The following is a 27,837-nucleotide window of genomic DNA, read 5'->3' as shown; positions in this document are numbered from 1 at the left end:
TACCCCCTCCCCATTAAAAAAACAAAAAACCTCTCAGGAAAGGGAGTAAAACTGGTAGGCTCAGCAGAACGGGGACCCCGCCCCCCAAACTAAGAGGCAGAGGGAGGGACTCCCCTGAGCCTGCAGGGCCCCCAGGACAGTCCGGGGCTCTGGACCCCAGGGGCAGTCCCACACACGGGCGGTCCCACACACGGGCGGTCCCGCACACTGGTGGTCCTGCACACTGGTGGTCCTGCACACGGGTGGTCCCTCACACGGGTAGTCCCACACACATGTGGTCCCACACACAGGTGGTCCCGCACACTGGTAGTCCCTCACACTGGTGGTCCTGCACACGGGTGGTCCCTCACACGGGCGGTCCCTCACACGGGCGGTCCCACACACAGGCGGTCCCGCACACTGATGGTCCCTCACACGGGCGGTCCCACACACAGGCGGTCCCACACTGATGGTCCCTCACACGGGCAGTCCCACACACGGGCGGTCCCTCACACGGGTGGTCCCGCACACAGGTGGTCCCGCACACTGGTAGTCCCTCACACGGGCGGTCCCTCACACGGGCGGTCCCGCACACGCGTCTGCTCCGACCTTTGGACGCGGGGCAGGCCGTCCCGGTGGGGCTGCCCGCAGACGTGGACAGCACAGCAGAGGGCAGCGGGCCACCGGGTCCGCCGCCCCGTGGAGTCAGGCCCGCTCCGCAGCCGTGGCCCCAGCGGAGGCGCTCTGAGCACCGAGAGCTCGGGCAGGCGGGGTGCGGGTGGGCTCCCGCCCCAGGGGCACCTGTGCGTTTCCTCCGTGGCCCGGGCTGAGCGGAGAGGGCGCCCTGGAGACCCGGCCTGGCTCACGGGCCCCTGGGTGGGGGAGCGGCTGTGGGGGCTGGGAGGAGGGGGTGAAGGGGACAGAGGGGCAGGGCCGGGTTTCAGGGGTCCCACGGGAGCAGAGCTCCTCTGAGGACCGCCAGGGCTCGGTGGGCAGCCGGCACCGGCAGGCGCGCCCAGGGCGCAGGGACGGGGTGGCTGCGCCGGGCGGAGCCCTCCCGTGGGTGTGCGGGCAGCCCCCGCCTCCCGGTCCGGCACCTGCTGCGGTACGTGCCGGAGAAGCGCCTGCCCCTGCCCCTGGGGTCCTGCCTCTGGGGCCCGGGCCCAGCCCGTGGCCCACATCCCAGGCACCTCACCCAGGACACGGTGTCCCGGCTGCAGCCCTCTGTCAGCAGTCGGCGCACCCCGGGGCCCTCCCTCCCTCCCGGCCGGCTCCCGGCTGAAGTAGGCCAGAGCGAGGGGAAGGGCTGCACCCCACACGGCCGCCGCCCGGGGCTCTGGGCCTGACCCCTGGCCGGTCCGGCCTCAGTGTCCCCTGCCAGCAGCCCTGTCCACGCCTCCTCGGCCTAACTGCATGGTGTCCTCGATGGGACGCTGCAGTCCTGTCCGGGTCAGCTGCGCCCAGGCCTTGAGGGGCTGTGCCCTCTGCACCCCTCTGTGACCTCAGGGAGGCCCCAGCTTTGGGCCCAGGAAGGAGGGGCTCTGCTCTGTGGAGCTGCCCTCCTGTGTCCCGCAGAAAGTCCCCCAGAGAGGCCCACTGGTGCCCCCGCCAGCCCCAGCCCACCCTCTGTCCCTCCCTGTGCCCCTGCCCCCCCTCCAAACACCGGCCCCCACGGCGGTCCCCAGGTTTCTCCTTCTGCAGCCTTCCAGCCATTGCAGGGCCTATGGCGCCACCTGGCGGTTAAGTCAGGGACGGCAGGCCGCTTGACCTGGGGACGCTGAGGAGGCAGAGGTTCCCTACCCCTGGCCGGCAGACCCCACCCCCCTCAGGAGACAGGGGAGGCTGGTGCCTGGGGCCTGGAGCTGCTGGCCCCCAAGCCCCAGCCCTGGTAGTCGTCCTGGGACAGAGAGCCCGCAGCTGGGGGATGTGCTTGTGCAACATGTGTCTCCACCAGGGCCAGAGACTCGGCCTGGGAGTGGGGCGCCCACCCCCCACCCCCCACCCCCAGCGGGCCTAGCTGTCACCGGACTTTGACCCAAGTCTTTCCATAGCTCCCCCTCCCGCCGCCCCCCCACACTGGAGCCCAGTCTGCAGGTCCCGTGTGTCTCTCCGGCGCTCCAACCTCCGGCGCATTCCACGCGGACTCGCCTGCCCCGGCCCAACGCTTTAATGAGCAGAAGTACAGACACCAGTGCCCACCCCTGGCACCCGTGTGCCCTCCAGGCCCGTCCCCGCCCGGCTCCTCGGCCCCTGCGGCCCCTCCCTGGGCTGCAGCAGGCCCGCTCCGCCACCCACGGCCGGCAGGTCGCTTGTCCCCGGGGGGGCCGGAGCGAGGAGAGAAGCCGCGCCGGGCGGGGGGTTCTGGTCCTGCTGCTCAGCGGAGCCGGGGCCGGGCGGCGGAACGTCCCGGATTCTCCCTCTTCTTCCCCGAGGACTCCAGGCTTCCCTGGTGGCTCCCCCAGCGGCCCCCCCTCCGGCCCCCCCGGGGCTCCGGGCAGTGCCCTCCGGCCCCGCCAACGGGCCCTCGGCCAGCGTGGGAGTCGGGTCGGAGTCTTCACCGTCCGGGGCCGTGCGGCCGGGCAGGGCCGGCCCGGGGCGCCCCAGGCTAGGGGCTGGAGTCTGGAAGACACGGGGTGCCGGGTGTTGTCACTGGGGGAGTGGCGGCCCGTCCCCCCAACCTGTTACTGTGAGGGTCACACGGCAGGGGTCAGGCCTGGGGTGCTCTGCCATCGGGAGCTCGGGCTCAAGTCCCGGCCACCAGGCGCTCTCAGAGCTCAGGCAGAGCCCTTCCCGGCCCACAGGCAAACCGAACCGCCTGGACACTGGCGTCTGCCCCGACCCGACCTCCAGGAAGCCCCCTGGGTGCTGGGCACAGAGGGCTCGGGCCCGGCGGGGAGGGGGAGGGAGCCCCGGGCCGGAGCGGCACAGAGGACTCTTCTGAGTAATTAGTGTTCCGGGTTATTGCTTATCTGTGGATTTGTTCGGCTCTTCCAACTAGAAGATGTTTCAGTATTATGGGGGGCGGGGGGTGAATGTTTTCTTATCAACATATATCATTTGCTTTGCTGGAAAGTTTACCAAGAGGGTCAGCGTGGCTTTGGGGGTGCTGAGGTCCAGACCAGGGTGTATTCAGGAAGGCACGGCACAGAAGCAGCCCCCCCGCCTCATTGAGAGGGGTCATGAGCCCACCCCGGGCAGCTGAGGTGGGTGACAGGGGCCCCTGTGCCAAGAGCCATTCATCAGTGACACAGCGCAAACAGCTCGGAAGTAGACAGCCAGTCAGGGCCCTGGAGGGCTGCTAGGGGCCAGTGACAGCCAGGTTCAAGGGTAGAGTCCACAGGCCGCTGCTTGGAGAACCTGGCATCCTGGTGGATCTCTCCAGAGAGGGCGGGTCCCCTGTGGGCCCCGGGGGTGGGGGCAAGCTCGTGGTCCCTCCTCTGACTCCCACCCCCCCTGCTCTAGCCCGGCCTTTGCCGGGGTGGCGCCTTACCTGTGACGAGGAGCGTGGCCGTGCTGATGGCCTGGCCCAGCGCGTTCTCAGCCACGGCCTTGTACAGGCCGCTGTCCTCGAGGGAGACGCTGGCGATGACCAGGGAGCACACGCCCAGCGTGTCCGTGCTGTACACGGCGGGGCTGCCGTCCAGGTTCTCGCCGTTCTTGAACCAGGTGACGCGGGGCGGGGGCCAGCCGCGCACGGCGCAGCTCATGCGGCACTCGCAGCCGGCCGGCAGCAGGTGGGAGCGCAGGCCCACGGCGAACCAGGGCTTCTGGTTCCGGTCGGGCTCCCGGCGGCTGGGGGCCTTCACCGTGACCGTGTCTGCGGGGCGGCCGGGGTCGGACGGGAGCGTCAGAGGCGGACAGGCTGGCCGGGGTCAGCCGGGCTGGGCGGGGTCAGCCGGGCTGGGCGTTCCCGCGGGGACGCGGGCTCCTCCCTCCCGCAAGCCGCGCCCCCGCGGCGTCCCTCGCCCTTTGGTCCTTTTGTGCAGACCAGGGTTTGGGGTGTTTTAAACTGTAGGCCGACGCACATCCGCTGCGGACATGCTAGAACCCCAGAGTGAGTCGTGGGCGGGGGGGGCGGGGAGAAGGAGTGAACCCCGAGCACAATCTCACTGCTCGGTGCGGGGCGCTGTCACTCGGGCACTAACGGGAAAAGGAAACCCCGCCCCCGGCTTTGGCAGCGGTTTCCCAGCGGCGGCGCTGCAAGCCCCTCTCTCCGGCCACGAGTCCCTCTCGGTTTTCAGAGGGGCCTTGGCCTCCCCCCTGCCTCCCGGAGGGCGTCCCGGACCCCCACAGCCCCGCCCCTCCTGCCCACGGGGCAGGGCCCCCCCCCGAGTGGGGGACCTCGTGCGGGTGGGGTGGGGGGACGGGAGCGGGGGAGGGACCGCCCCAGGTCCGGCTGTGCGTGCGAACGCGCCGCGGTCCTTTCGGGCCCAGCGGCCCCGGCGCCCCCCTCCGCCCGCGGAGCTCACCTCGCTGCCGCGGCAGGCACCAGGGCTGGCTGGTGTCGGAGGGCTCGCTGGCGCCCAGCTCGTTCTGCGCCACCACTCGGAAGTAGTACTCGCGGCCCGGGAGCACGCCCAGGAGGGTGAAGCGGTTGGTGTAGACGCGGCTGGCCGCCTCGCGCCAGGGCCCGCTCCCGCAGCAGCGCGTGAGCACCGTGTAGTGCAGCGGGACGCCCTTGGCCTCGCTGGGGGACGGCTCCCACTCGGCCGTCACCGTCCCGGGCACGTTCTCCTTCAGGCTGATGGGCCCCGGCGCCATGGGCTTCACTGCGGGGCAGAGGCCAGAGGAGCCGGGTTGGGGGCGCCCAGCGGGGCGTCCGCGGGACCCTCCCTGGGTCCCGGCCCCCTGGGGTGGGGCGGGGTCTTGCTGGGCCGGAAGCCGCCGCCAGAGGGCGCTCTCGCAGAGCGGGCGCCTCCCCCGGGTCTGCGAGTGACCCGACCCCGGACAGGGACAGCGGGGCTCTCTCTGCTGGGTGACAGAGCCCGCTAGTCACTGGCTCCTGCCTTCCGGGGATCACGGCCGTGGGGACAGCGGCGGCAGCTCCCACGAGGACCACAGACAGGTCTCCCCGGGGGTTTTAAGGGACGCCAGGGGGTGACCGTCTGTCCTCTGAGACCCAAGGGGACGACTAGCCAAGGTCCAGATGGGGGCTCCCTGTCCCTGAGGTCCCAGCCCGGTGAACCGCCCCCCCCCCCCCCACGCACCGGGCCTCCCCGCCGGTCAGGCCTCAGCCCCCAGGGGGCTGGGGCGGGGTCTCTGCGTGGCCCGCCCCGGGAGGCAGGACAGCGGAGACCGGCCGCCGGCCGGGGCCGCCTCACCTGACACCCTGAGGAAGAAGGTGTGGGAGGCCTCCTGGCCCTGCGGGCCCCGCAGCACCACGGTGTAGGCGCCGCTGTCGGCCAGGCTGGCCACGGGCACCAGCAGCTGCGTGAGGCCGTCCTCCGTGGAGGTCACGCATCTCCTGGGCAGGAGCAGGCCGTCCTTCAGCCAGGTCACCTCCGGCGTGGGGGCAGCCTGGGGGCCGGGGAGGGGCAGGCGAGGGGGCCTGTGAGCCGGCGGCAGCGGCGTGCGGGGGAGGGGCCTGGGCCTCTGAGGCGGGCTCCTCCCTCCTTCCCCGCTCTGGCCTGACGCCCCGCACCAGCCCCGGGCGCTGACCGGGGGCCAGAGGGGACCGCCGGGCTGCGTCTGGCTCCCTCGGCCACGACTGCCCCCCCTCCACGCCCGCAAGGCAGACACACTCACTTCGAAGCGGACAGGCACGCGGACTGTGTCCCCGACTCTGACCATCAGCGAGTCCTTCGTGCTGGAGTCCACGAGGAACTTGGGAGAGACTGCAACGCAGGAGACGGCGTGTCACCTCCCTCTGGGGGCGGGGGCCCTGGGCCAGCTGCCCACGGCCGAGGGGGAGCTGGGCGCGGAGGGTCAGGCGAGGCCGGAGCAGAGGAGGACGCGGAGAAAGTTAGCCGGCCCCTCACTCTGCAGGCCAGGCCACTGCAGGTCTGCGGCAGGAGGCGACCCGCCTCAGCCCCCGGGGGCGGGGCGGGGCCCAGACGAGGCCCCAGGATTCTGGGCTCGGGTGCAGCGTCTGCTGTCTAGGTACGTCTCCCTTATCGTCACAGTGACACCAGGGGACGGGGACGCTGTGATGGTCTCAGGGGTCAGCCTGAGCTGGAGACGGGCCGGCTGCCTCCACGGTCCAGGGAGTGAGGCCGGCCACCTGTGGACAGCAGGAGGCTGGGACTCCTGGACCCCGAGCAGAGGGTGCTGAGCAGCCCCTGCGACTTGGGGCCGGGCTCGGGGAGCCGGGGTGCTGGGGACGGGCCGGCCTCTGGAGTCCGCGGCCCCTCTAAATCCTGCCTCTGCCCCAGCCGGCTTGAGACCCAGGGCCAAGGGCCTCGTCTGTGGACGGGGGTCACAAACGCCAGCCTCGCGGGGGTTTTACGAGAGGTCACGAGAAAGCGTTCCTGAGGCAGAGTCTGCCTGGCACCTAGCAGGTGCTCAGTAAACGCCACGTGATTGAGCAGGGGTGGGGCGAGGGGATTGCAGCTCTGCCACGGAAGGGTCCCGCAGGGAGCCGGCACTCACCGGACTCGGGCGCGGCGTGCACCAGCATGTCCAGCGCCTTGGGCGGGCCGCGGCCCCCCTGGTTCACGGCGACGACCCGCACGAAGTAGCCCGCCTGGGGCCGGAGCCCCTTGGCGGTGTAGGAGGTGGCCAGCACGGTGCCCGCGTGGCACGGGGCCCACTCCAGGCTGTCCGAGGCGCACAGCTCCACCACGTACCCCTGCGCCTCGTCCCCGTCCTCTGCGTCCGGCTGGGCCCAGCGCAGGCTGATGCCGGTGTGGGACGTGCCTGTGACCTGGAGGTCCCGTACGGGCCCGGGCGGTCCTGGCGGAGCGCCGCGGGGCGTCAGGAACGGGGCCTCCTCCAGGCAGTCTCCCCGACTCATCCCACGTGTCCGACCCCTGCCGGCCCCTTCCCCAACCATCCTCCTGTGGCTTGACCCCTAGTGTTGCCGCCGTGGGTGGCACTCAGGCTCCGAGACCCCAGAGCCTAGCATCCTGCATCTCTCTGCCCGAGCTCCAAGCTGCTGCTGGTCACCACCGCCTCCCACGGGGGGTCCAGAGCCGCCCGCCCGGGCTGTGTGCCTCCCCGTGAGGGGGTGGAAGGTGTTTTGTGGAAAAGGTATTCTCTGCTTAGATTTGGGGAACTTGGGTCAGACAGAGTGGGCCGGCCTCCTTCCTGGCGGCTCCCTGAGTGCCCCGCTGTACCCGGGACTGAGCACAGGGAGGCTCCTCCAGGGCAGACCGAGTTGTTGGGAATCCTGTCCCGGCACAGGCTGGTCCCTTGGGTGAGCAGCCAGCGGCCGCTGGACAGGGAGCCTCCGGGACCCTGCCCACCCTGCAGGGCCCCCCCCGATGCACCCCCACCACCCTCACTCTGGGTCGCGCCCCGCTTACTCATGGGGTCCCGAGCAAAGACGGCATCCGACGGGGGCCCGGGTTGCCCGGGGCCGGAGGGGGCCACGGCCGTGACCCGGAACTCGTACTGGCAGTCGGGCCTCAGGTCGGCCACGGTGCACTTGCGCTCTGTGGAGGTGTGTGCCACGTCAGGGCCACGTCAGCGCCACGTCCGCGCCACCAGGCGGAGCAGCCACTGGGACGCAGGTGGTGCCTGGAGAAGACCCAGTGGGGGCCCAGGCCTCCCCATGGGGGAGCGTGCTGCCCCAACCCGAGCCTCGGGCCCGAGTCCCCGCCGTGGCCGCACCCGTGGTCGTGGGCGCGTGCTCGACCTCTCGCCCTGCAGGAGTGGGAACTGAGTCCTGGGCAAGCAGGCAAGCTGCCTGGGGCAGGTGGACAGACAGGGCGACCGCTCCATCGCTGGCTTCCTTCTGAGACGCCCATGAAACCAGGGCCTTCCCCGCCCCCCGGCAATGTGGACATTTCAGCCACGTGAGTCTTTGCTGGGGGAGTCGGGGGGAGGGGCTGTCCTGCGTGTCACCGGGTGTGTAGTGGCATCTCTGGCCTGTTCGCACTGGGTGTCACTCCCCCACTTCAGTGGTGACAATTTGAAACGGCCAGGCATTGCCCGATGTCCCCAGGGCAGAGCCACCGGTGGGCACCCCGGGCACGCCAGGACCTGGGGCCAGGCTGCCGCTTTGGAGCAGCAGGGAGGCCAGGCGCCGGCCGCTTACCGGGCACGGGCTGGTCGGCCACGGCCGTCCACGTGTTGCTGCCTTTCTTGCGCTTCTCAACCAGGTAGCCCAGGAGGTGGGCGCTGCCCGGGCCGCGCGGTGCCGTCCAGGTCAGAGTGATGCTCTTGCTGGAGGCCGACAGGATGGCCGGGGCCGAGGGGGGCCCGGGGAGTGCTGGGGGTGGAGGGGGCGGTCAGCCAGAGGCCGGGGGAGCGCCTCGGGGGCGGGTGGGCCGTCTGGGGGAGACACACTCTGTCCCTTCCTTGGGAGCGCTGGGGCTGAGCCGGTGCTCGGGGACACTCTTCTGGCTCCTCAGGGAGCGATGGGGACAAACAAGCCCAGCAGCCTGGGGGTGCAGCGGCCCCCAGGCCCCGGAAGAAGGCTCCAGACGGGGTGCCCGTGAGGGTGACGCCAGCCCACCCAGCGTCCTGAGAGTGGGTGCCGTGTGTCCGTCCCCTCCGCCAGGAGAGCCTCAGCTGGGAGGGACCCCATCAGCCTGGCCCCCAGACTCCATGGTGCCCTCCAAGGGCTGGAGACCTTTCCCTGCCTGGAATGGCCCCCCGGGCCCCGGCCCCAGCCCCAGCCCCAGGCCCAGCCCCAGCCCCGGCCCCAGCTCCAGCCCCCGCCGGACCGCTCACCATCGGGAGCCACCAGCACCTCCTCCGACTCCAGGGCCTCCCCCGGCCCCTCTGAGGTCACGGCCCGCACGCGGAAGGCGTACTTCTTGCCCTGCTCCACCTGGGCGTCCGTGAAGCTGGTGCTGTCCGCGGGGGGCTCGCCCACCTTCAGCCACGTGCTGCGGCCCGCCTGCTGCCTCTCCACCACGTAGCGGTCCACCGGCCGGCCCCCGTCGTCCCGCGGGGGCCGCCAGCGCAGGCAGACGCCGGACCCCCGGCAGTGCTGCACCTCCAGGGGGCCCTGGGGCGGCTGAGGCTTGTCTGGGACCCAGGAGAGCAGAGGGAGGGAGGGGGCGTCCGTCAGAGGGGCCGCAGCGGAGCCGGCTGGGCCCCCTGTCAGCAGAGAAGCCTGCCCTGGGGACTTGCACGCACGCAAACACATGCACACACATGCACACTCATACACGCACATGCCCAGGACGGCCCCGTGGGGAGCGCCAGCCCCGGCAGTCCACTCCCCTCCGCCCTCCTGCCCACCTTGTGGGCACCATTCCTGCCGGGGCCCCATCCCACCCAGCGAGGCTCTCAGGGCCGGTCCCGTGTCAGCACAGCCAGCCCTCCACCCGCGGTCAGGGCTGCTGCTTTGCACCCAGGCCGCGGAGGGTGGCCAGGGGACCTGCAGTGTCAGGCGGGGGGCCGCACAGCCAGCAGGGGGCGCCCGGAGCCACGGCCCCATTGGGAAGTGGGCAAGCAGGGCGCCGCACAGCCAGCAGGGGGCGCCCGGAGCCGCGGCCCCGGGCGGGGGAGGCAGGCAGGCACCTATGACTTGCACAGTGACGTCGGCCCGTGCCGAGCCTCCCTTGCTCCTCAGCGTCACGCTGTAGCGGCCGCTGTCCTTCCTGCTGGTGCTGGGGAGGCACAGCCGCGTGATGTCGTCGCCCAGGGACACCTGGGCCCGCCCGCCGCCCGAGCCGTCCACCTCGGCTCCGTCCTTCGTCCAGGAGGCCCGGACCGGCAGGCGGCTCTGGAAGGCCACCTTCACGGTCAGCGGCTTCCCGGCCTTCACCACCAGCGGCTCCTTCAGCCTCTCGGCCACGTCCGGCGCGATGACGGGCGGATCTAGGGAGGACACGGGGCCAGGGGTCAAAGAGGCCAGGGCTCCGGCACTGGGGCCCGCAAGGAGGGACCCAGAGACCAGAGTTTGGGCCCATGGGAGGCAGGAGCCCCACCCCCACCTCTTGAGGGTTCGTGGGGGATCTCATCTCCAGCTGGAAGGACCCCTGACAAGGAGTCTTAAAACCGTCTCCTCCAAACTGGACGCAGACCACCCAACACCCGGGTGACCGCGTACCACCGGGGGCAGGCGGGCGGGCGGGGCGGGGCAGGGCGGGCTGGGCCTCACCTCGGACGGTCAGGGTGGCCTCGCTCTTCTGGCCGCCGGCCTCGAAGGCGTACCGCCCCGCGTGGGCTTCCTGCACGCGGGCGATGAGGAGCCTGTGCACCAGTGCGTCCTGCTCCACGACGAACCCCTCCTGGGTGTCGAGCTGCGGACAGGCCGCGGCGGAGCCGGTCAGCCCCAGCCCAGGGCGCCCCCAGGCCCGGCAACCAGGCGGGAACCTGGCGGGACCGCCCGCCGGCCACGTGCGGGCGTTCTGCTCCGCCGCCTCGCCGAGTGGCCGCCGCGCCCTCACGCAGCAGGGGGCCGCTCGTGGTCCCAGCTGCCGATGGAGCCGGAGGCCACACCGGCGGCGCCGGAAGCCGGAGCTCTGAGGCCCTGTGACGGCCCTGCCCGAGATGACAGCCAGGCTGGAGGACAGATGGCTGTCCCGGGGCCAGGAGATCTCGCCTGGTGAGGCCGGCAGGGCGGCCCTTGTGTGGGGCCGTGAAGGGCGCTCAGAAGGCGACAGGTGTTGGGGCAGAAGAGGCATTTGGGGCAGCTGAGAGCTCGGGGTGGGGGCGGGGGGCGGTGACCGGGACACAGGAGGCTGGAATCCTCGGCGTTGTAAACACTGAGCGGCTGGCTGTCACACTTGCAGAGGCACCGGGACAACCAAGGACGAATGTGCCCCTCTGCCGCCCTCTGCCCCCCCCCCACTGGCTGGTGGAGGTGAGGGGGTGGTACCTTGACTCCGTCCTTAAACCAGGTCCCAGGTCCCAGGTCCCGGCTGAGGATGCAGGACAGCACGGCTGCCTCCCCCAGCCTGGCCTCCGTGTCAGCCAGGCCCTGGGAGAAGTGGCCCCGGGGGCCTGGAGAGACACAGACAGAGGCTGGGGACGGTCCCTCGGGCCCCCAAGGCCGGGCCTCCCAGGCCCTGGCCCGCATGGCACCCCGGAAAGCCACCGGCTCCTGCGAGCTACGCTCTGACAGCGGCAGCAGGTAGCCCCCTATTCTTCTTGGTGGGGCAGGGACAGCGTGGAGACCTGGGGTGCACGGGGGTGACAGGCCCCTGAGCCTCAGAGATGGGTGTCAGGGTGACCCACCGAGTCAGCGGGACAACTCTGCACTTGGACTTTGTGTGTCTGGACAGACGCCCAGGGGACTGCCAGCCCCTTGGCCGGGATCTCACCTGAGCAAGGAGGAGAGGGCTGCTTCCTGGACTTGGGGGGAGGGAGGACCACCCCAAATGGGGGGGCACTGGCAGGGAAACCCGCCTGGGGCTGGAGGCGGGACCGGGCCCGGGCCAGGCGAGCACACCCACCTCGGGCCTCCTCCAAGAGACCACCAGCGCCGGGCTTGCGTCTGGATCGGGGGCTCCGGGTGGCGTCCTCCTCGTGACCACCGGTGTCCAGCCTGCCCGCCGTGCGACCTCTGCCGCCGCCCCGGTGACCCGAGGGGTCCCAGCTCCCGTCCTCACGCGGAGTCTCCCCTGCGTCCCCTGCGTCCCCTGCTCCAGCCAGCTGTCCCTTGCCTCGGGCCACATCCGATGCCTGCCCCTCCGTGGCCGCGACCTTGGCGCCCCGCCGTGTCCGGGGCCTGCCCCCAGGTGGGCCAGGCCTGTCCGACCCTCCAGACTCGACGGCTGCCTGTCCCGTGTCCTCCGTCAGGGCCCCTGGGCCTTGGCTCTCGTCATCCTCGGCCCTCCGGGATGTCGGCTTCCCCAGGGGCCCCCTGTCCGCTCTCCGTTCTCTGCCGAGCGGGGAGCCCGGGCCCCCCAGGTCCCCGGGTCTGTCTCCAGAGTCTGTGCCGCCCAGAGGACCTTCTAGGCCATTCCGGGCTCGGTCCAAGTCCCTCCGACCAGCAGACCTGTCCCTGCCGGGGGCTGAAGCTTTGCCGTCCAGGAACCCCGGGCCCTGCCCCCCGCCGGCCTCTCCTTGGCCTGCACCCCCCGCCTGGCCCCCGGAGCCGGGTGGCTGGGCCCCAGCTCCTGCACGCTCTCCCTCAGACCTCTGGCCCTTCCCGCCTGTGCCCCGAGCGTGCTTGAGCCCCGGCCCAGTGGAAGCCTCTGACACGGACCTGCCCCTCTCCCGGGGCGCCTGGCCGCTGTCCGGACCCTGGCCTGGGCTCATCCCTGATGCCTCCGCCTCCTTCCCACCTCCCAGCGAGCCCTCCGCTCCCTGAGGCCCCGGTCCTGCCCGGCCAGCCGCTCCATGCCGGCCCGCTGCCCCTGGGCCTGCTTTCCCGGAGCCCCCTGCGTGTCCGGGTCCCGGGGCAGCGGCCCCTGCCCAGGCACCCCCGTCCACTGCCCCCCGACCGTCACCAGAGCCAGAAGCCCCCACGCCCCCTGCCTGGCCTGCAGACCCACCCTCCCCCGTGGGAAGCCCCCCACCTCCAGAGCCGACCCTGGAGCCCCGCCGGGCTGCAGCGCCTGCCGCTCCGGGCATCCCAGAGTCCAGCCCGGGACCGGTCCCGTCCACCAGCCCCAGTCCCCTGCCCCTCTTGGGATCCCCCATGGAGCTGGTGCCACCGTCAGGCCCCTCTGATGCTGCCCAGCTCCCTGACCCGGGACCCTGGGCTTCTCGGCCCCGGGGCCCACCCTCATGTGCCCCCGCGGCCAGAGAGCCTGTCAGCCCGCTGCCCCCGGGACCGTCTCTGTAGCCCTTCTCACTCACTGGCCCAGTTTCCGCAGACCCTCCTGAGCCCCCTCCGTGACCCGCCTCTCTCCCCGACCCCATTCCCTTAGGGCCCCCCAAAGCATCCCTGTGACCCGCCCCATCTACTGACCCCATTCCCTTAGGGCCCCCCAAAGCATCCCTGTGACCCGCCCCATCTACTGACCCCATTCCCTTAGAGCCCCCCAAAGCATCCCTGTGACCCGCCCCATCTACTGACCCCATTCCCTTAGAGCCCCCCAAAGCATCCCTGTGACCCGCCCCATCTACTGACCCCATTCCCTTAGAGCCCCCCAAAGCATCTCTGTGACCTGCCCCATCTACTGACCCCATTCCCTTAGAGCCCCCCAAAGCATCTCTGTGACCTGCCCCATCTACCGACCCCATGGCCCCAGCACCCCCCAAAGCACCCTTGTGACCCGCCCCATCTACTGACCCCATTCCCTTAGAGCCCCCCAAAGCATCCCTGTGACCCGCCCCATCTACTGACCCCATTCCCTTAGAGCCCCCCAAAGCATCTCTGTGACCTGCCCCATCTACTGACCCCATGGCCCCAGCACCCCCCATCCCGTCCCTGTGACCTGCCCCATCTGCTGACCCCATTCCCTTAGAGCCCCCCAAAGCATCTCTGTGACCTGCCCCATCTACTGACCCCATGGCCCCAGCACCCCCCATCCCGTCCCTGTGACCTGCCCCATCTACTGACCCCATGGCCCCAGCACCCCCCATCCCGTCCCTGTGACCTGCCCCATCTACTGACCCCACGGCCCCAGCACCCCCCATCCCGTCCCTGTGACCTGCCTTGCTCCCCCACCCCATGCCTTCGAGGCTCCCTGGACCGTCTCTAAAGCCTCCCTCCCCCACTGACGCCATCCCCCTGGGCCCTGGACCCCCTGCCTCTCCTCCAGAACCTTCCACAAGCTGCGACCCTGGGATTCCAGACCCTTCCCCATAGCCCGGCACACGGCCAGGCCCGCCGGGCCCCCAGCTCTCAGAACCGACCCCCAAGTCAGAGGCCTGTGCCTCGGGGCGCCCGGACTGCTCCCAGCGACCCACTCCAGCCCCAGGGACCCCGGTGCCTGGTCCCTTGGAGCCGTCACCCCCTTTGTCACCTGCTCTCAGGGCGCCCAGGCCCCCCCCAGGGCCTCCTTCTCCAGGGACCCCCATCGCCCCTGCGGCTCTGAAGCCCCCACCTCCTCCGGGCGAACCCCAAGGCCCTGTGCCTCCCGAGGCCCCGGGCTGTGCTCCTGCGGGTGACCCCCCTGCAGGCCCTGCCGCTGCAGTGGCCCCAAGTCCCCCTCTGCCCCCAGGGCCGGCATCGCCCTGGGCTCTGGATGCGCCCCAGGCCTCTGGGTGCACCCCGGCTCCCCCGGGGCCCCCCTGGAGACCAGCCGGTGTCCCCCGCCCGCTCCGTGCAGAACCGCTGCCATCTCGGTTTCTGGCCCACCTGTCCCCCTGCGCCCACGAGCCACCCCCCTCCTCAGGCCCCGAGTCCCCAGGGGCCCCGGGTCTGGGAGCAGAGCCCGTCGCCAGCTCGCCCGAGCCTTTACCGTGCCCAGCCCCACCCTGGGGTCCGGCCCCCCCGAATCGCCCCAGGCCGCCGCCGTCCCAGGGTCCCGCTGAGCCGGCCCCAGCGCCCGCTCTGCCTCTGGGCCCTCCTTCCCCGGAGCCCCAGGACCCGTCGCGGGAGTCTGGCCCGGGCCCCGTGGCCCCCCACCCTCCTGCTCCATCCACGCCTCCCCGAGCCCCCCAGGGCCCCTGAGCGCCCCGGTCTGGGGACCCGGTCAGCCAGTGGCTGCTGGCATCGCCCCCCTGACCAGACCCCGTCGGCCAGGGCGCCTGGGCACCGGCTGCCCCCTCTCCCCCACCCCCAGACCCCTGCACGCCAGGCCCGGGGTGCGCCCCCGCCTGGCTGAGGCTGAACCCTGCACCGCCCCCAGGCCCTGGGCCCCCTGTCTCCATTCGGCCATCGCCCTCGGACCCCTTCTGACCTGCCATCCTGCCGTGGGGGTCCTGGAGGCTTCCGCCACCCCCCGCCTGGCCCGAGGCCCCCAGTGCCCCCTGGCCCTCGCTCGTCCAGCCCCCAGGCCCTCCGGGGCCGTCAGGACGAGTTTTGTAGCCCCGCCCCTCACCCACAGGCTGCCCGGGGCCCCAGCCATTGGCCTCCTGCCCTGCGCCCTCAGCACCCCAGCGCCCCAGGAGGCTTCTGCCCCCCGATACTGCAGAGCCCGAGAGTTCCTGGCCGGCAGGCGTCTGTCCTACAGACTGTCCTGGGGCCCCGAAGCCCTGGGCTTCCCCCTGGCCGCCAGAGCCCCGACCCCGAGAGCCCCAGGCTCCAGGGCCCCAGCCTGCCTCAGAGCTGGACCCCCCGCTCTCAGGGGACCCCAGGGCCCCTGGACCGACTCCTGCCTCGGAACCACCCCCAGCCCGCCCCAGGCGCCCCTCCTGCTGTGACCTCTGCCCCCCGCCCCCCTCTGGCCCAGACCCCCCGGGGCCGGACTGCCACCCCGCCTGGGCCCTCTTTCCTGCCCCGGGGCGCAGCCGAGCCCCCCAGAGCTGTCCCTGGCTGTCCCTGTCCAGCTGGCTCCCATCGTCCCCTCTGTGCCCCTGCCCTTCCCCACTGCCCCCGGGTCCTCCAGCCGCACGGGGCCGGGACCCAGCGCCCCAGCCCCCCGCTGACCCGCCGCGCCGGTCCCCATCGCTGTCTCCGCCCTGCTGCAGCTGGTGACTGTCCGGGCGGCCCAGCCCCGACTCCCCGCCCTTTCCTGGTGGGTGGGGCCTCCCCTCGAGTCTTGGGTCCCCGCCCCTGTCCCTGTGGAGCGCGTGCTCCCCGCGGAGGGAGTCTCTGTGCCCGTCTGCTTCCAGAAAGCCGTTTCCCGCCTGCCCAGGCCCCCAGGCTGCCCCCTCCCCCCCTGGCAGGGACTGGCCGTGCCCCCCGAGGCCGTCCCCCTCGAGGCCGGTGGTGAGCTGGAGCCCCAGAGCCCGCCCAGCAGCCTCAAGGGCGCCCCCCTCGGGGCCCTGCTCTCCGGGCCCCCCACCCCGGCCACGGGGGCTCCTGGACTCCCCTTCGTCTGCGGTCAGGGCTCCTTGCGCCGGGACGTGGCGGTCGGCGCCTGTGGGCGGAAGGCCTTTGTCCTTGCCGGCTTTGGTGACAGGTCGCCGCCCCCGTGGAGAGAGAGACAGAGAGAAGAGCCGTGAAACCAGGCTGACTGTCACTTGGCCAGACCCAACCGCTCCTCCCCCGACCCTGGGTTTCCCAGTAGAGACGCCGGCGGTCCTGCACCCCCCCGCCCCCACGCCGCTGTGGGGAGGCTCGGGGGAGGGGCTTCAGGGGAGAGTACACGGGCCGTCACGTGCTCATCAACACGCCACAAGGGCCACGTGGTTTTTCCAAAGACCCCCCCTTCCCTGCGGCTGCTTGCTCCTTGTCTCCTGGGATCCCCTCGACCCCCAAGCCCCCCGAGGTTCTTGGGCCTCATCTGGGGACTTCTCGTCCCCTGGACCTCAGCCCCTGTCTCCAGCCTGGACTGGGACCCCGGGGCTGTCTTGGGCCTTTGTCTCCAGAAGAACCCCACAGGCCCCGTGGATGGAGCAGAGGCGGCTGGGGGCACAGGGCTGGCCGTGGCGGCCCCACACTGCAGGGGCGGACAGGCCTGAGGAGCGGAGGCGCCGTCCAGGGGGGACTCGCGTGACCAGGGGCGGCCCCTGCCCCGCCCCCCAAGTGCTGCCCTGGGCCTGACCTCCGGCCTCGGCAGACAGCGGGGACCACTCACCTTCGACCACCAGCCAGGCAGTGGAGGCCTGGAGCCCGGCCTCCAGGGTGTAGGGGCCGGCGTCCGAGGGGCAGACACCCTTCACCACCAGCCGGTGGGTCTGCCCGTCGGGGGAGATGGACACTTCGTACTTGTCGCTGGGCCGCAGCGGCCGGTGCTGGAACTTCCAGGAGGCGTCGGGGCAGGCGTCGGCGAGGACGCACTGGAAGACGGCGTCACCCCCCTCCTCGCAGCGGGTCTCGGTAAGCGGCACCACCACGCCGGGCAGGATGGCTGCCGGGGAAGTGGGGACAGGCGGTCAGCTCGGCGGGGGGGTCAGCTCCGCATGACCTGGCGTGGTGGCGCTGGCCGTCTAGAAACCCGGTTTCGACCGGCTCAGCCACGAACCCCCCCGGTCATCTTGGAGGGGTCCCCTCTGTCCCCCGTGTCGGTAAGAGGGTGATAATTAGGCTGTGGACAGGGAGACTCTTTTCCGGCCTGGGATTCTGTAGCTCCAAACCCCAGGGCGGGTGCGGGGGCAGGGCGGGCGCCTGAGGACGCGGGAGCACACGCAGCGAGCGAGCGCTCTGCACTCGTCCCCGCGTCCATCCTCCCGGTCCCCTCCCAGGCAGGCATGGCTCTGTCCCCGTCACAGGTCAGGAAGCCCAGGCCTCTGAGGTCAAAGGGCCTGCCTGTCTCGCCCGCCAGGCTCCGCACCCAGGCCTGCGGGGGTCTCGCCCCTTCTGCCCCCTCCTCCCGCCTCAGCTTTCTTCCCCGGCCTCTCCTGCTGCCCGCCGGCCCCCTCCCGGTGCCCGGGGGCTCAGGGGTGGTGCGTGGGAACCTGCGTCCCTGCGGCGAGTAGGGACGCTGCCTGTGGGAACAGGACCGGGCGCGGTGGTGGGGGAGCAGTGGCGCCCAGGTGCGGGCGGAGGCCTGGGAGGCAGGGCGCTGCCTGGGTGTGCGGGCACCGTGGGCTGACCCCGAGGGTCGCTGGGAGCCGCGGGCAGGGAGGGCGGGCCGAGGACGGCGCCAGCCCCAGAGGCTGAGGAGGGCAGCGCGGCCCAGTCCCCAGGCCGCAAACGCCGACCTTGGCCGAGACTTTGGGAAAGAGGTCATCCCCAGACCCCTCCTCAGTCGCGGGCGCCCCTCCCCACCGTCATCGTCACACTGCTCTCTCTGCACCGGTGTCCCTGCCGCGTCCAGATACCCTGTCCCCCGCCCCCCCGGCCCCGCAGGGTGGCCCCTCACTGTCGGCCTCCAGCTCGGTGGTGAAGATCTCCACGTCCTCCACCTTGACCTCGTAGATGCCGGCGTCCTCGGGGCCCACGTCCTGGATCTGGAAGCTGTAGCGCTTCCCCAGCCGCTGCAGGCTGTGCTTGGCGTGGCTGTCGGAGCTGAAGGGGACTTCCTCCCCATCCTGAGGCCGGGAGAGAAGAGGGCGTTCGGGGCCTCTGCGGGCCCTCAGGACCTCCTGCCCCTGTCCCCCTCTGTGGCCCGGGCACCCGGCCAGTGTCCCTGGGCCTTGGAGGAGATGGGACAGGGGAAGAAGGGGGGGGCGGGGTGAACAGGCTGCAGGGAAATGAACCCTCTAGCAAAGCACACGACCCCGACCACAGAGCCCAGCGCCCGGCACTCAGATGCCCGGTGTGTGCCGGGCTCTGCGGCAGGCACGTGGGACAGACACACCAGGGAAGGGGACGGACAAGGGCCCTGCTCTGGGGACACGGACACATGCAAACATCCCAAGTAGGTGAGGTAGGGCGTGCTAGAAAGCGACAGAGCCGGGGGCAGGAGAGAGAGGAGGGTGTGGGTGCAGGGGTGCCCCGACGGGGCTGGGGGCCAGCGTCACACAGGGCGGTCGGAATCGGCCCCGTGGGTTTCGGGGACTGTCTGGCAGGCCGAGGGGGCCACTGAGCTGCAGAAAAGGGAGGCGGCCAGGCGGAGGGAGGGAGGGCCCCTCGCGCACCAGCTCGCCGTGCCCGCTCGGGATGGGCCTCCGGCTCCCTCCCGTCACCAGCGAGGACACTGAGGCACAGCCAGTGCGTGGTGGAGCCAGGACGGGTCTGACCGCAGAACCGGGGCTGTGCTCTGCTGCCCCTCCCGCCGGCCCCAGCGAGGGGTGACGGACCACCCCTGGGCCCGGGCAGGGGGGCCCCGCCTCTGGAGCGCCCCCAGGGAGGGGCACACTTCCTCAGAACCTCTTTTCACCTGCAGGTCCCGGAGGGAGAGCCTGGCTGCTCCGGGGAGGCAGGAGGTCTCCGGGCACGTCTGCCCCAGGCCCGGCCCGAAACGGGCCAGTGCGCAGGGCTCACCACCTGAGCGTCACCGCCTGTGCAGGGGCGCCCAGGACACCGAGGCCGCTGCCCCAGTCCCGCAGCACTGCCCCCCCCCCCGTGAGAACCCACCCCTCGTGCCAGCCCCCGGGCCCCACCTTGCACAGGGAGATCCTGCTCTGGGGGTCCTTGAGGTCCAGCTCCATTCCGAAGGAGGCGACGCCCTCCCTGCTGACGGCGATGTGGGTCATGTCGGAGGCGCTGTAGACGTACTAGGGGAGACAGGGCCCCGGGAGAGCTTGCTCCAGGGCACCCAGCCCCTCCGACCCCAGGCCCCCAGAAGCTCAGCCCAGCACGCGTCCCCCCCCTTCAGAAGTGGGGTGCGCAGCCCCGAGAAGCAGAAATTCTCCAGGAGGAGACAGTAGGTTGGGGGGGGCAAGAAAGAACCCCGGTGTGTGCAGGGGTCCCGGGAACATGGGGGGCTTTCGTGTCCGTCCGGTAAATGCGGGGGGAGCACCCGCCGTGTGCCAGTCCCGTGCTGGGGCCCGTGTCCCAGGGATGGGGGAGTGCGGAGGGGAGAGAACGGGCCTGGGCTGGCAGGTGGGTGAGGCACCAGTTTCAGGATGGGGAAACCTAGTCGTCTGTGTCCCCAGGACAAGGGTTACCACTAGACTGTGGTTGGGCTCAGCACGGGAAAGAGCCTCCCGTGGACGTCGTAAGACACTGGAAGTAGGAGGCCACTGGGGACCGTGCAACCCCTTCCCTGGAAGGTTGGAAATAAGACAGGTCCCCAGGGCCTGCGACGGTGGTGATGACGGTGGTGGTGGTGGGATGGTGACGGTTATGGTGCCAGTGGTGATGATGATAGTGGTGGTAGGATGGTGGTGATGGTGTTGGCGATAATGATGGTGGTGGTGGTGACGATGTTAGTGATGGTGGTGGTGATGATGATGGTGGTGATGATGGTGGGGATGGTGATGATGGTGATGATGATGATGGTGGGGATGGTGATGATGGTGTTGGTGATGATGCAGTGACGTGATGATGGTGTTGGTGATGGTGGGGATGATGGTGGTGATGATGATAGTGGTGGTAGGATGGTGGTGATGGTGTTGGTGATAATGATGATGGTGGTGATGGTGATGGTGATGATGGTGATGATGGTGATAGTGATGATGGTCATGGTGATGATGATGATGGTGATGATGATGGTGGTAACGATGGTGATGATGGCGGACAATGATGGTGGTGATGATGGTGATGATGATAGTGGTGGTAGGATGGTGGTGATGGTGGTGGTGATGGTGAGGATGATGGTGGTGATGGTGATGATGGTGGTGAAGGTGATGATGGTGGACAGTGACAGTGATGATGGTGATGGTGATGATGATGATGTGGTGGTGATGATGGTGGTGAAGGTGATGATGGTGGACAGTGATGGTGGGGTGGTGATGATGGTGGTGGTGACAGTGAGGTTGTTGTTGGTGGTGGTGATGGTGACGACAGTGCTGGCTGGCGGGAAGCCCTCACTAGGTGCCAGCAACAGGCACATGCCCTCTGCACACCCCCTCCCAGCCCCGTGAGGCGGGCGTGACTGCACCACCCGTGCTGGAATTAGGGAAGCGAAGAGAGTGGCCCTGTCCTCCCAGAGCCCAGACTTGGTGCCACAGACAGGTTTCAAAGCCAGGACGCCGACGGCCAGCCCGGGCCCTTGGCCGGATGGCGCGGCAAGTCTGGAGGAGGGCGGAGGCCTCACCGGGCTTGCCCGCCCCGCCCCCCAGGCCCAGCTCCTGCCCCCGCTCCCGGGGGTGGCTGGCGAGGCCCGGCGGGGCGCGGCGCGGGCACCTGGGCCATCCTCTCCTCCCGCTCCTTGCGCATCTTCTCCAGCTTGCGCAGCATGCCACGGAAGTCCACGATGCCGTACTTGATGCACAGCCTCTCGTAGTCCTTGCGGTCCGCCGACAGCAGCAGCTGCCACACGTACTGCGGGTCCACGGCTTTCTGCGCGCTGGGGGGCGGGGCCCTGGGGAGCGGGGCCGGCAGGTCAGGTCGGGGGCCTGGGGGCCTCAGGGGCTGACACCCGGGGGTGGGGGCTGTCTGGGGGGCTGCCCTCTCTGCCCTCGAGGAGAGGGGCGCACTGGCTGGGGTCTGGGGGTGAGCCGTCCCCCCGCACCTAACAACCTGCGCAGTGCGTTTCCGAGCGACATGTCTTTAGGGGCAACTAGGTGCTGTTGCTGCAAAACACGCTTTAAACTCCCTGGGCTGGCGGAGCGCCCGCTCTACTGAGGAGCGAGTCAGCCCGGGGGTGGGGGGGGTGTTCACTCGGGGTGGAGCTCAGGAGTGGCCGGGCTGCACCCGGAGCCCCACCTCCCTGCACCCTGCTCCTGCCCCTCTGCACCTGCAGCCTGGCCCCCCGCCCGTGCCCAGGGTGGATTCAGGGGCCGAGCCTTGCACGCACACAGGAGCTGCAGGGATGGGGACCCTGCAACCCCTGCCCCACGGCCAGGCCCACACCTACTTCAGTGAGCTCCGTAGGTCCATCAGCTCCTGCCTGAGGTCTGCGGAAGGAAGGGGAGTGAGGCCCCGGCCCCAGGGAGGGCGTCCGAGGAGGGGCCGAGGCTGGGCTGTCCTTGGGGAGCGGGGGTGATGAAGGGGGCCGTGTAGTTGGGACGGGTGAGGGCCCAGGAAGCCCCCACATGGGCCTGGCCAAGTTGGGGGCACCAGACAAGGAGCCGCCCACCCCCCCGAAGTCACCAAGGAGACCTCGACGACCCTTGTACCTACCTGGCTGGGGCTCCTCCCTCTTCCGTTTCTTCCGAAAGCCAACTGGGCCGTCGGGGAGGAGAGGAGGACGTCAGTGCGGCCGGCAGGGGAGGAGCCAGGCACACTGGTCGTGGCTGGGAGGACAAGGTGCACCAGGGCCCGGCCTCCCGGTCCCCCAGGCACGGGCCAGCCCGGCCACAGGGAGGAGCAGGGTGCAGGGTGTGTCCGATGTACACGCTGACACCCCGTCCCTGCAGGGCGACCCACTCGGGGTCCGCAGGGGCCAGGTGGCGGCCCACAGGAGGGGCGTGCCCCCCACGGCCACAGCTGACCCACATCTGAAGGGGCAGCTGCCCCGTCCCGCCCAGCGCGTCCGAGGCTGTTTGGCCGGCCCTGCAGCCTCCGCCACCCCTCGGTCGCCCACATCCCCCGCCGAGGGGCTCCCTCCCCTCCCCTCCCCCACCAGGTGTGGCCTCTGCCTCCCCTCGGCCCCCAGCAGCCGGCGCAGGGACCGGACGAGCCCACCTTCGATGACAGTGAGCCTGGCGGAGCACACGGCCTCGCCGTACGGGTTCACGGCCATGCAGCGGTACACGTCCGTGTCCTCGCCGGTCAGCTTGCTGATCTGCAGAGGCCGAGGGCAGAGGAGTGGGGCCGGCCCTCCCCTCCTCCCCCTCTGTCCCTGGACGTGGCTCTGGGCGGGGGGCGCAGGGGCCTGGCCTCGTGCCCAGAGAGCTGGCGGCGTCCCTCGGGAGAGAGATGGCCCCGGACGACCGAGGCCACGGCGGAGCATGGACGCGCCAGCTTCCGCCCGGGGCAGAGGGAGCCGTCTTTCGGGCGCGTCCGGGGCCGAGTGTCCTCTCTGTTGTGCGTCCCCAGCTGTGTGACCTTGGGCAGGTCCCCTGACCTCCCTGAGCCTTTGCTTCTTTCCTCCTCAGGGGAGGATAACAGTGCCTCACACCGTGGTGAGTGGTCAGGGTCACTAGACCCCGTCTAGGGAGCAGTCAGTCCAGGCTGCAGCACCTGGTGGGCATCTCATGATCGGCAGCTACGGATCTTACTCGTACTGACCGACATGGGGGGACACCTGCTGGGGGCCAGGGCGCTGGCTGCCGCTTTGCCCAAACCCGTGGGGCTCGCAATGGCCTTGAACCGGACACCGATATCGCCCCGACTCCCCGATGAGCAAAGGGAGGCTCAGAGCAGAAAGTGACGTTTCCAGCCAGGACGGTCATCCCGCAGCCCAGCTCCGGAGATGGAGGTCCCGAGCAGCCTCGCGGGGCGAGAAGGGACGTGGAGGCCTGGGGGGGGCCGGGCCCAGAGGGCTCTCACCTGCAGCGTGTGGTCCTTGCTGCCGGGGGCGGACAGGATCTGGTACTTGCTGGAGTTCCTGAGCTCCCCCTTGCTGCTCTCCCAGCGCACCTCGGGCAGGGGGTCCCCGCAGACCACCGCCCGGAAGAGGGCGTTTCTCCCTGGGGAGGGGAGGGGGAGGCGGGGGGGAGGGGTGACAGTGCATTACTGAGTCGCTGCTGTGCGTGGCCCCCACTGCCTAGGCATCTCAACCATCCGCCTCCGGAAGGGGGCTGGCGCGGCCCACCGGCGCAGGGGCCCCCACACGCCTGTTTCCTGGCCCCCTGGGGGCCCCGAGGTTGTGCCCGGCAGGGGGTTCTGTCCTGGAGGGAGGGACTCTCCCCGGGGAGCAGGGCTGGGAGGGACAGGCCTTTCTTTGCAAGGGGCGGGGCAGAGGGGTCTGAAGGACTGTCCCCAGGCCGGGGAGGGGACGAGACTTGTGTGGGTCTCCTGTCACTCTCTGCGTGCAGGTGGCAACCCCAGGGAGGACTGGCTCCTGGGTGCCAGGGGAGAGGAGCTGGTCCTGAGAGCCCAAGCTCGGCCTGGAAGCCCGGGGCCTGCTCCCCTCCCAGGACTGCTCAGCGCCCCCGCCAGCCCTGAACGGCTCTGTCGGGGCGGTATACACCGCCCCCCCCCAGGGGAGAGAGTCCCCCCTGACCTCGTTGCTGAGGACCTGAAGTCCGGTTCAGGGACACGATGCGTCACATTTTCTGACACCGGGAGGGTGTAAACTGAAGTGCTTCGCACGGTCAGGGAAGCTCACCAGCCGGCACAGCGGCCAGCCCGGCCTGCCCCCCACCCCGCTGGGCACTGCTCTCCAGGGGACCCCAGTGAGGGGCTGCCTGAGCCCAGCCCGGACCCCAGGGCCGGGGAGCGGTGGGCGCCTGGACGGAGGAGCCTGAGGGAACTAGCCCGGTGGGAATGGTGGTGCCTGCAGCCCCCGGGGGCTCGCCGGGTGGGCACAGCCGCCGCCCCTCCCCGCGCCCAGCCCAGCATCTCCCGGTCCCGCCCGCTCGCCGATGTGTCTCCTTTCAGAGCCGCGTGGCATGGGCCCGCCCCCCCCGACCCCCTCTGCCCTTCCGGGGGCCCGGGCAGGCACATGCGGGGTGGCTGGTGAGGACCTGAGGACCGGGGGTTGGGGGGGTCCCCTCGGCAGCTCCCGCCCCCGCCCGTCCTCACCCTCCGCCAGCGCCATGGTGACGGGCTTCTGCTCAAAGTCCGGCAGGCTGCACCCCGCGGGGACATCCTCCACCAGCTGCCGCACGGTCACCCCGTGCTTCCTGAGGGGCTTCCCTGGGGGCACGGAGGGTGGGGGACAGCGCCCTCAGCACGGTGGAGCTCCGACCCGCCGGCCCCCGGGGGGCCAGGGCCCCTCCCGTCCCGCACCGGGCAGCTCGGGGACTCCCAGCTCCTGCTGGGACGGAGCCCCCGCCCGCCGCGACCCTGGGGCACAGCGGGGGAGGAGGGCGGGAGGTACTCACCTGCCATGGTCAGGGTCAGGCTCTGCTCGGCTCCCGAGGGCGCGGTGGGTCCTGAGAACAGGAGGCGGAATCTCTCCTGGGAGGTCGCTGGCCCTTGCCTGTCCCTCCCTGGCACCATCGGCCAGTACCCGGGGCCCCGGGTTCAGCTGCTGCCTGTCCCCCCGAGGGCCTGTCTGACCCCAGCGGATGGCCCTGATGGGTGTCCTGCAGCTCCCCGGCCCCAGCACGACCCCTGTCCTGGAGACCAGCAGGGGCCGGGCGCTGCCCTTGCCCCGGGGGAAGACACACGGGGGGCCGAGCCCGCAAACTGTGCGGTGGCCGGGCCTCTCACGGGGGGGGGGGGGTGACGCAGCGTCCGCACTCGCAGGAGGTCGAGCTCCCGCCCCCAGGACTCTCCCGGCTCCAACGACCTGGCCCCCGGGACGTGGGACGTGACGGTCCCCGGGAGAGTCCCAGGTCCGCAACGGGTCCCAGCAGCCCCGGCCTCCCTCCGTCAGCCAGTCCGGGTCCTTCTAGACACCAGGTCCCCAGAGGAACCCCCCTCCCGCCCCCGCCTGCCCTCAGGCTCTTGTCCCGGAACCCGCCTGCCCTGCCCCGAGGCCAGTGAACTATGGTGTCTGGGGGACAAGTGTCTCCCAGCCTCTCCCAGCCACCACCGCTGTCTCCCCCCACCCCGTGGCGTCTGCGCTGTGCCCCCAGGAGCGGGAGCTGGCTCTGGGCTGGGAGAGACCCCCGAGGAGACCCCTGAATGGGAGGGGAGGGGATGTCTCGGAAGGGCTCTCCGGCCACCCCGCATCCGGTGCGACTGGCCCGTGGCCACGGCTCTCGGTTTCGGCCATTCCGCGTCCTGCCCAGACGGCCCTGGGTTCACAGTGGGCTCCCGGGACAGAGCTCTTCGAGGCACACACGCCCTTTCCCCGTGGCCCGCCCCTCCACGCCTGCCCCACGGCACCGCTGCCACGGCCCCGCCACGCTGGAATGCCACGGAGCGCCAGCGGTGTTCTGGAGTGGTGACGGCCACGGCCACGGGGCAGCAGGGAGTCACGAGGGCGAGGCAGGACGAGGGCAGCCGCCCAGTTGGCGGAGGGGCCCCGTCCCACCCACGGCCAGTGCGGCCGCCCGGCACCTGTCCACAGCCCCACCCGGCAGCCACTCAACATGGGTCTCCTAGTTGTCACCTCCATCACCTGTCATCATCGCCACCAGCTCAGTGCCTCACACTCGTCACCTCGGGAGGTGACACGAGCAGTCCTGTCCTCCAGCCTCCTGCCTGCAGGTCCCCGCCGAGAGGGAGGGGCGCCCGGCCCTGCCTGTGGGGCTGGGGGTCCCGGGGACCCCGCACCACCTGCTGCACCCTCATTCCCTTCGGGAAGGGCCGGAATTGGTGCCAAGTGCGTGACCGGTGGGCGAGAGCTCGGCTGGGCCGCAGACCGGGGACTGTGGCGTCCCCTGGACGGCGGAGGGACGGAAGGAGCCCACGTCCCCACGCTCCCCTCCCCGCCGAGAAGAGCCCGACCCTTCCCAGCGCAGTGCCCCCCCAGCAGCCTCTCCCAGGGGTGTGGCGGCCCCCGCCCCTGCCCCCCCGCCCGGGTTCACCCTGCAGGTCCAGGTGCCCACTGCCTTCCTCTCCTCGGCTGGGGCTGCTCCAGCCGCGCAGGGACGCCCCGGTCCAGGCCCGAGACCCCTCTCCGGACGGCTCGTCGGGTCTCTGACCGGGTCACCGGGACTGACTCTCAGCCAGGCGTGGCCCGGAGAAGCCCGGCCGGGACAGAGTACCGGCTGGATCCCCGAGACGCTCTCCTCCAAGACCCCGCAGCTGTCCCCAGGGGTGACCGGGCACCCCGGGGCGGCACTGGCTGCCGGGGCATGTCCTGGGCGAATCTCACCCTCCGCCCGCCCCTGCTCGAGTGGCCAAGCTACGGAGCACTGCAGCATCCCCACCGGCGCCCCACCCCCGCCCCAGGTGGGCAGCCAGGTGTGCGGGGCCCGCTTACCTGGGCTCGCTGCTGGCCTCCAGCCCCGGTGTGCTCCTCCCTCCCCGTCTCCAGCGGCTGCGCCCTGTCCTGCTCCAGCCTCCGGAGGGACTGCGGTGGCCAGGCGGTGCTGGGGCAGATGTAGGTCACGGCGGCCTTTTTGGGCTCCGCTGCCCCTCCCACTCGCCCCGCCTCCGCCCCCCCCTCCTCTCACAGGGCTTGGCAGGGCCAGGCCCCCCAGGGCTGGTGCCCGGCCGCCCAGAGGTCAGAGACGGAAGGGCCCTGTGACATTTGGCTGCTCCGACGCCTGGTCTTGCAGAGCGTTGAGCTCGGAACCAGGCGGGCTCCGTTACGCCTGCAGCCTGGGGGTGAGCCCGCTCTGCCCGGGTGTCCCTTCGTCCAAAACCCTGGCTCTCTGGCTGAGCGGGTCCCCGGGGCCCAGGACACCGCCTGTCACACAGAGGCAGAAAGCCGCCGTCCCCGTGGGAATCCCAACCCAGTGTCCCCAGGCAGGCAGCACATTTTGGGAGCTAGGCAGACCCAGGCAGACGAGAGGGCGCGACCCCACAGGCTCTGCGGGGCGCGTTCCCCTGAAAGAGACCCCGGGGGCGGTGCGCATCCCGGAGGGGTTCCTGGAGGAGGCAGGCTTTCTTGGGACAGAACGGGTGACCCCCCAGGCGGGCAGATGGTCAGCTGTGTGGAGGGAAGGTGGGGGGCTGGGGAAGAGCTGCCTGGTAACAGACCTTCCTAAGGAGAGCGACGACCAGGGGAGGCCCAGAAGGCCGCCTGGCCTGCCACCTGCTCTCCCCTTAGGGGCGGGGACCTGGGCGGTGTCCCCCCCGCGCCAGGCTCGGTGGAGGCTTTGAATGAGGTAAAATGGGGCCAGCACGGCCCCGGGGGGCCCCGGAGAGGCCCCCGTCCTCGTGAGCACGGAGCAGCGTGGGAGGGCACAGGGAGGGTGTGCGCAGGTGCACGTGGACGGGGTGTCCCCGCGCACTCCCAGCGCCGCGTGACACGACAGACACGGGCTCCTCTGCCTGACCGAGCGCCCGCCCCACGTCGGGCCCCGGGGGGCACAGGGGCCCAGACCGCGGGCCCCTCCCCATGGGGGAGCTTACAGCCCATGGGGTGGGCCGATGTCAAGCTGCCAGCCACACGCTGTCACCTGTGCTCCCAGGGGCCGATGGGAGCAGGGAGCTGAGGGCGCCAGGGCGGGCGGGGCGGGGCACGTTTGCCCGGGTGGGCTCTGGAAGCCCCCTGGAGAGTCAGATGTCCGTGCTGGTGACTTGGGGGGCCGTCTTGTCCAGAGGGGTGACTGGGTGCAGCCTGTACTTTGAAACCTCCCTGGGGTGCAGGGCGGGGAGGGAGCCAGAGGGGGTGGGAGAGAGAGGCAGCCCCCACT

At 71.0% G+C, this 27,837-nt stretch overlaps 1 protein-coding gene across 1 annotated transcript; it reads right to left on the bottom strand.

Annotated features, from left to right (window-relative positions):
* Positions 1-2,138: 2,138 nt before the first annotated feature.
* On the bottom strand, positions 2,139-26,548 carry IGFN1 (immunoglobulin like and fibronectin type III domain containing 1). The gene is made up of 27 exons (XM_045861512.1): positions 26,457-26,548; positions 24,463-24,513; positions 24,161-24,274; positions 22,964-23,103; positions 22,157-22,256; positions 21,653-21,694; positions 21,387-21,426; positions 20,714-20,891; positions 19,027-19,140; positions 17,844-18,012; positions 16,617-16,889; positions 15,943-15,986; positions 13,762-13,764; positions 13,620-13,648; positions 11,493-11,584; positions 10,916-11,040; positions 10,196-10,337; positions 9,613-9,912; positions 8,815-9,114; positions 8,177-8,350; positions 7,443-7,571; positions 6,568-6,870; positions 5,725-5,813; positions 5,301-5,496; positions 4,449-4,748; positions 3,470-3,796; positions 2,139-2,598 (listed from the first exon to the last, which is right to left on the bottom strand). Exons 2-27 carry the CDS (start codon positions 24,467-24,469, stop codon positions 2,585-2,587), a joined length of 3,744 nt encoding a protein of 1,247 aa, XP_045717468.1. The 5' UTR covers positions 24,470-24,513; positions 26,457-26,548; the 3' UTR covers positions 2,139-2,584.
* Between the last annotated feature and the right edge of the window lie 1,289 nt (positions 26,549-27,837).

Source organism: Phyllostomus hastatus, unplaced genomic scaffold (genome assembly GCF_019186645.2).
Source record: "Phyllostomus hastatus isolate PE091 unplaced genomic scaffold, TTU_PhHast_1.1 phas_contig_148, whole genome shotgun sequence".
NCBI classification, from domain to species: Eukaryota; Metazoa; Chordata; class Mammalia; order Chiroptera; family Phyllostomidae; genus Phyllostomus; species Phyllostomus hastatus.
Note: the sequence above shows the minus strand (reverse complement) of the source record. Positions and strands in the feature narration are given on the sequence as shown.

Bases quoted from the DNA above. Each gene is read 5' to 3' on its own strand.
- IGFN1 (XM_045861512.1), bottom strand. The intron at 9,115-9,612 runs GTGCCTGCCTGC...CCTGGGTCCCAG, and splicing joins CGTCACTGTGCAAGTCATAG to ACAAGCCTCAGCCGCCCCAG. The intron at 4,749-5,300 runs GTGAGGCGGCCC...TCTGCCCCGCAG, and splicing joins CTTCTTCCTCAGGGTGTCAG to TGAAGCCCATGGCGCCGGGG.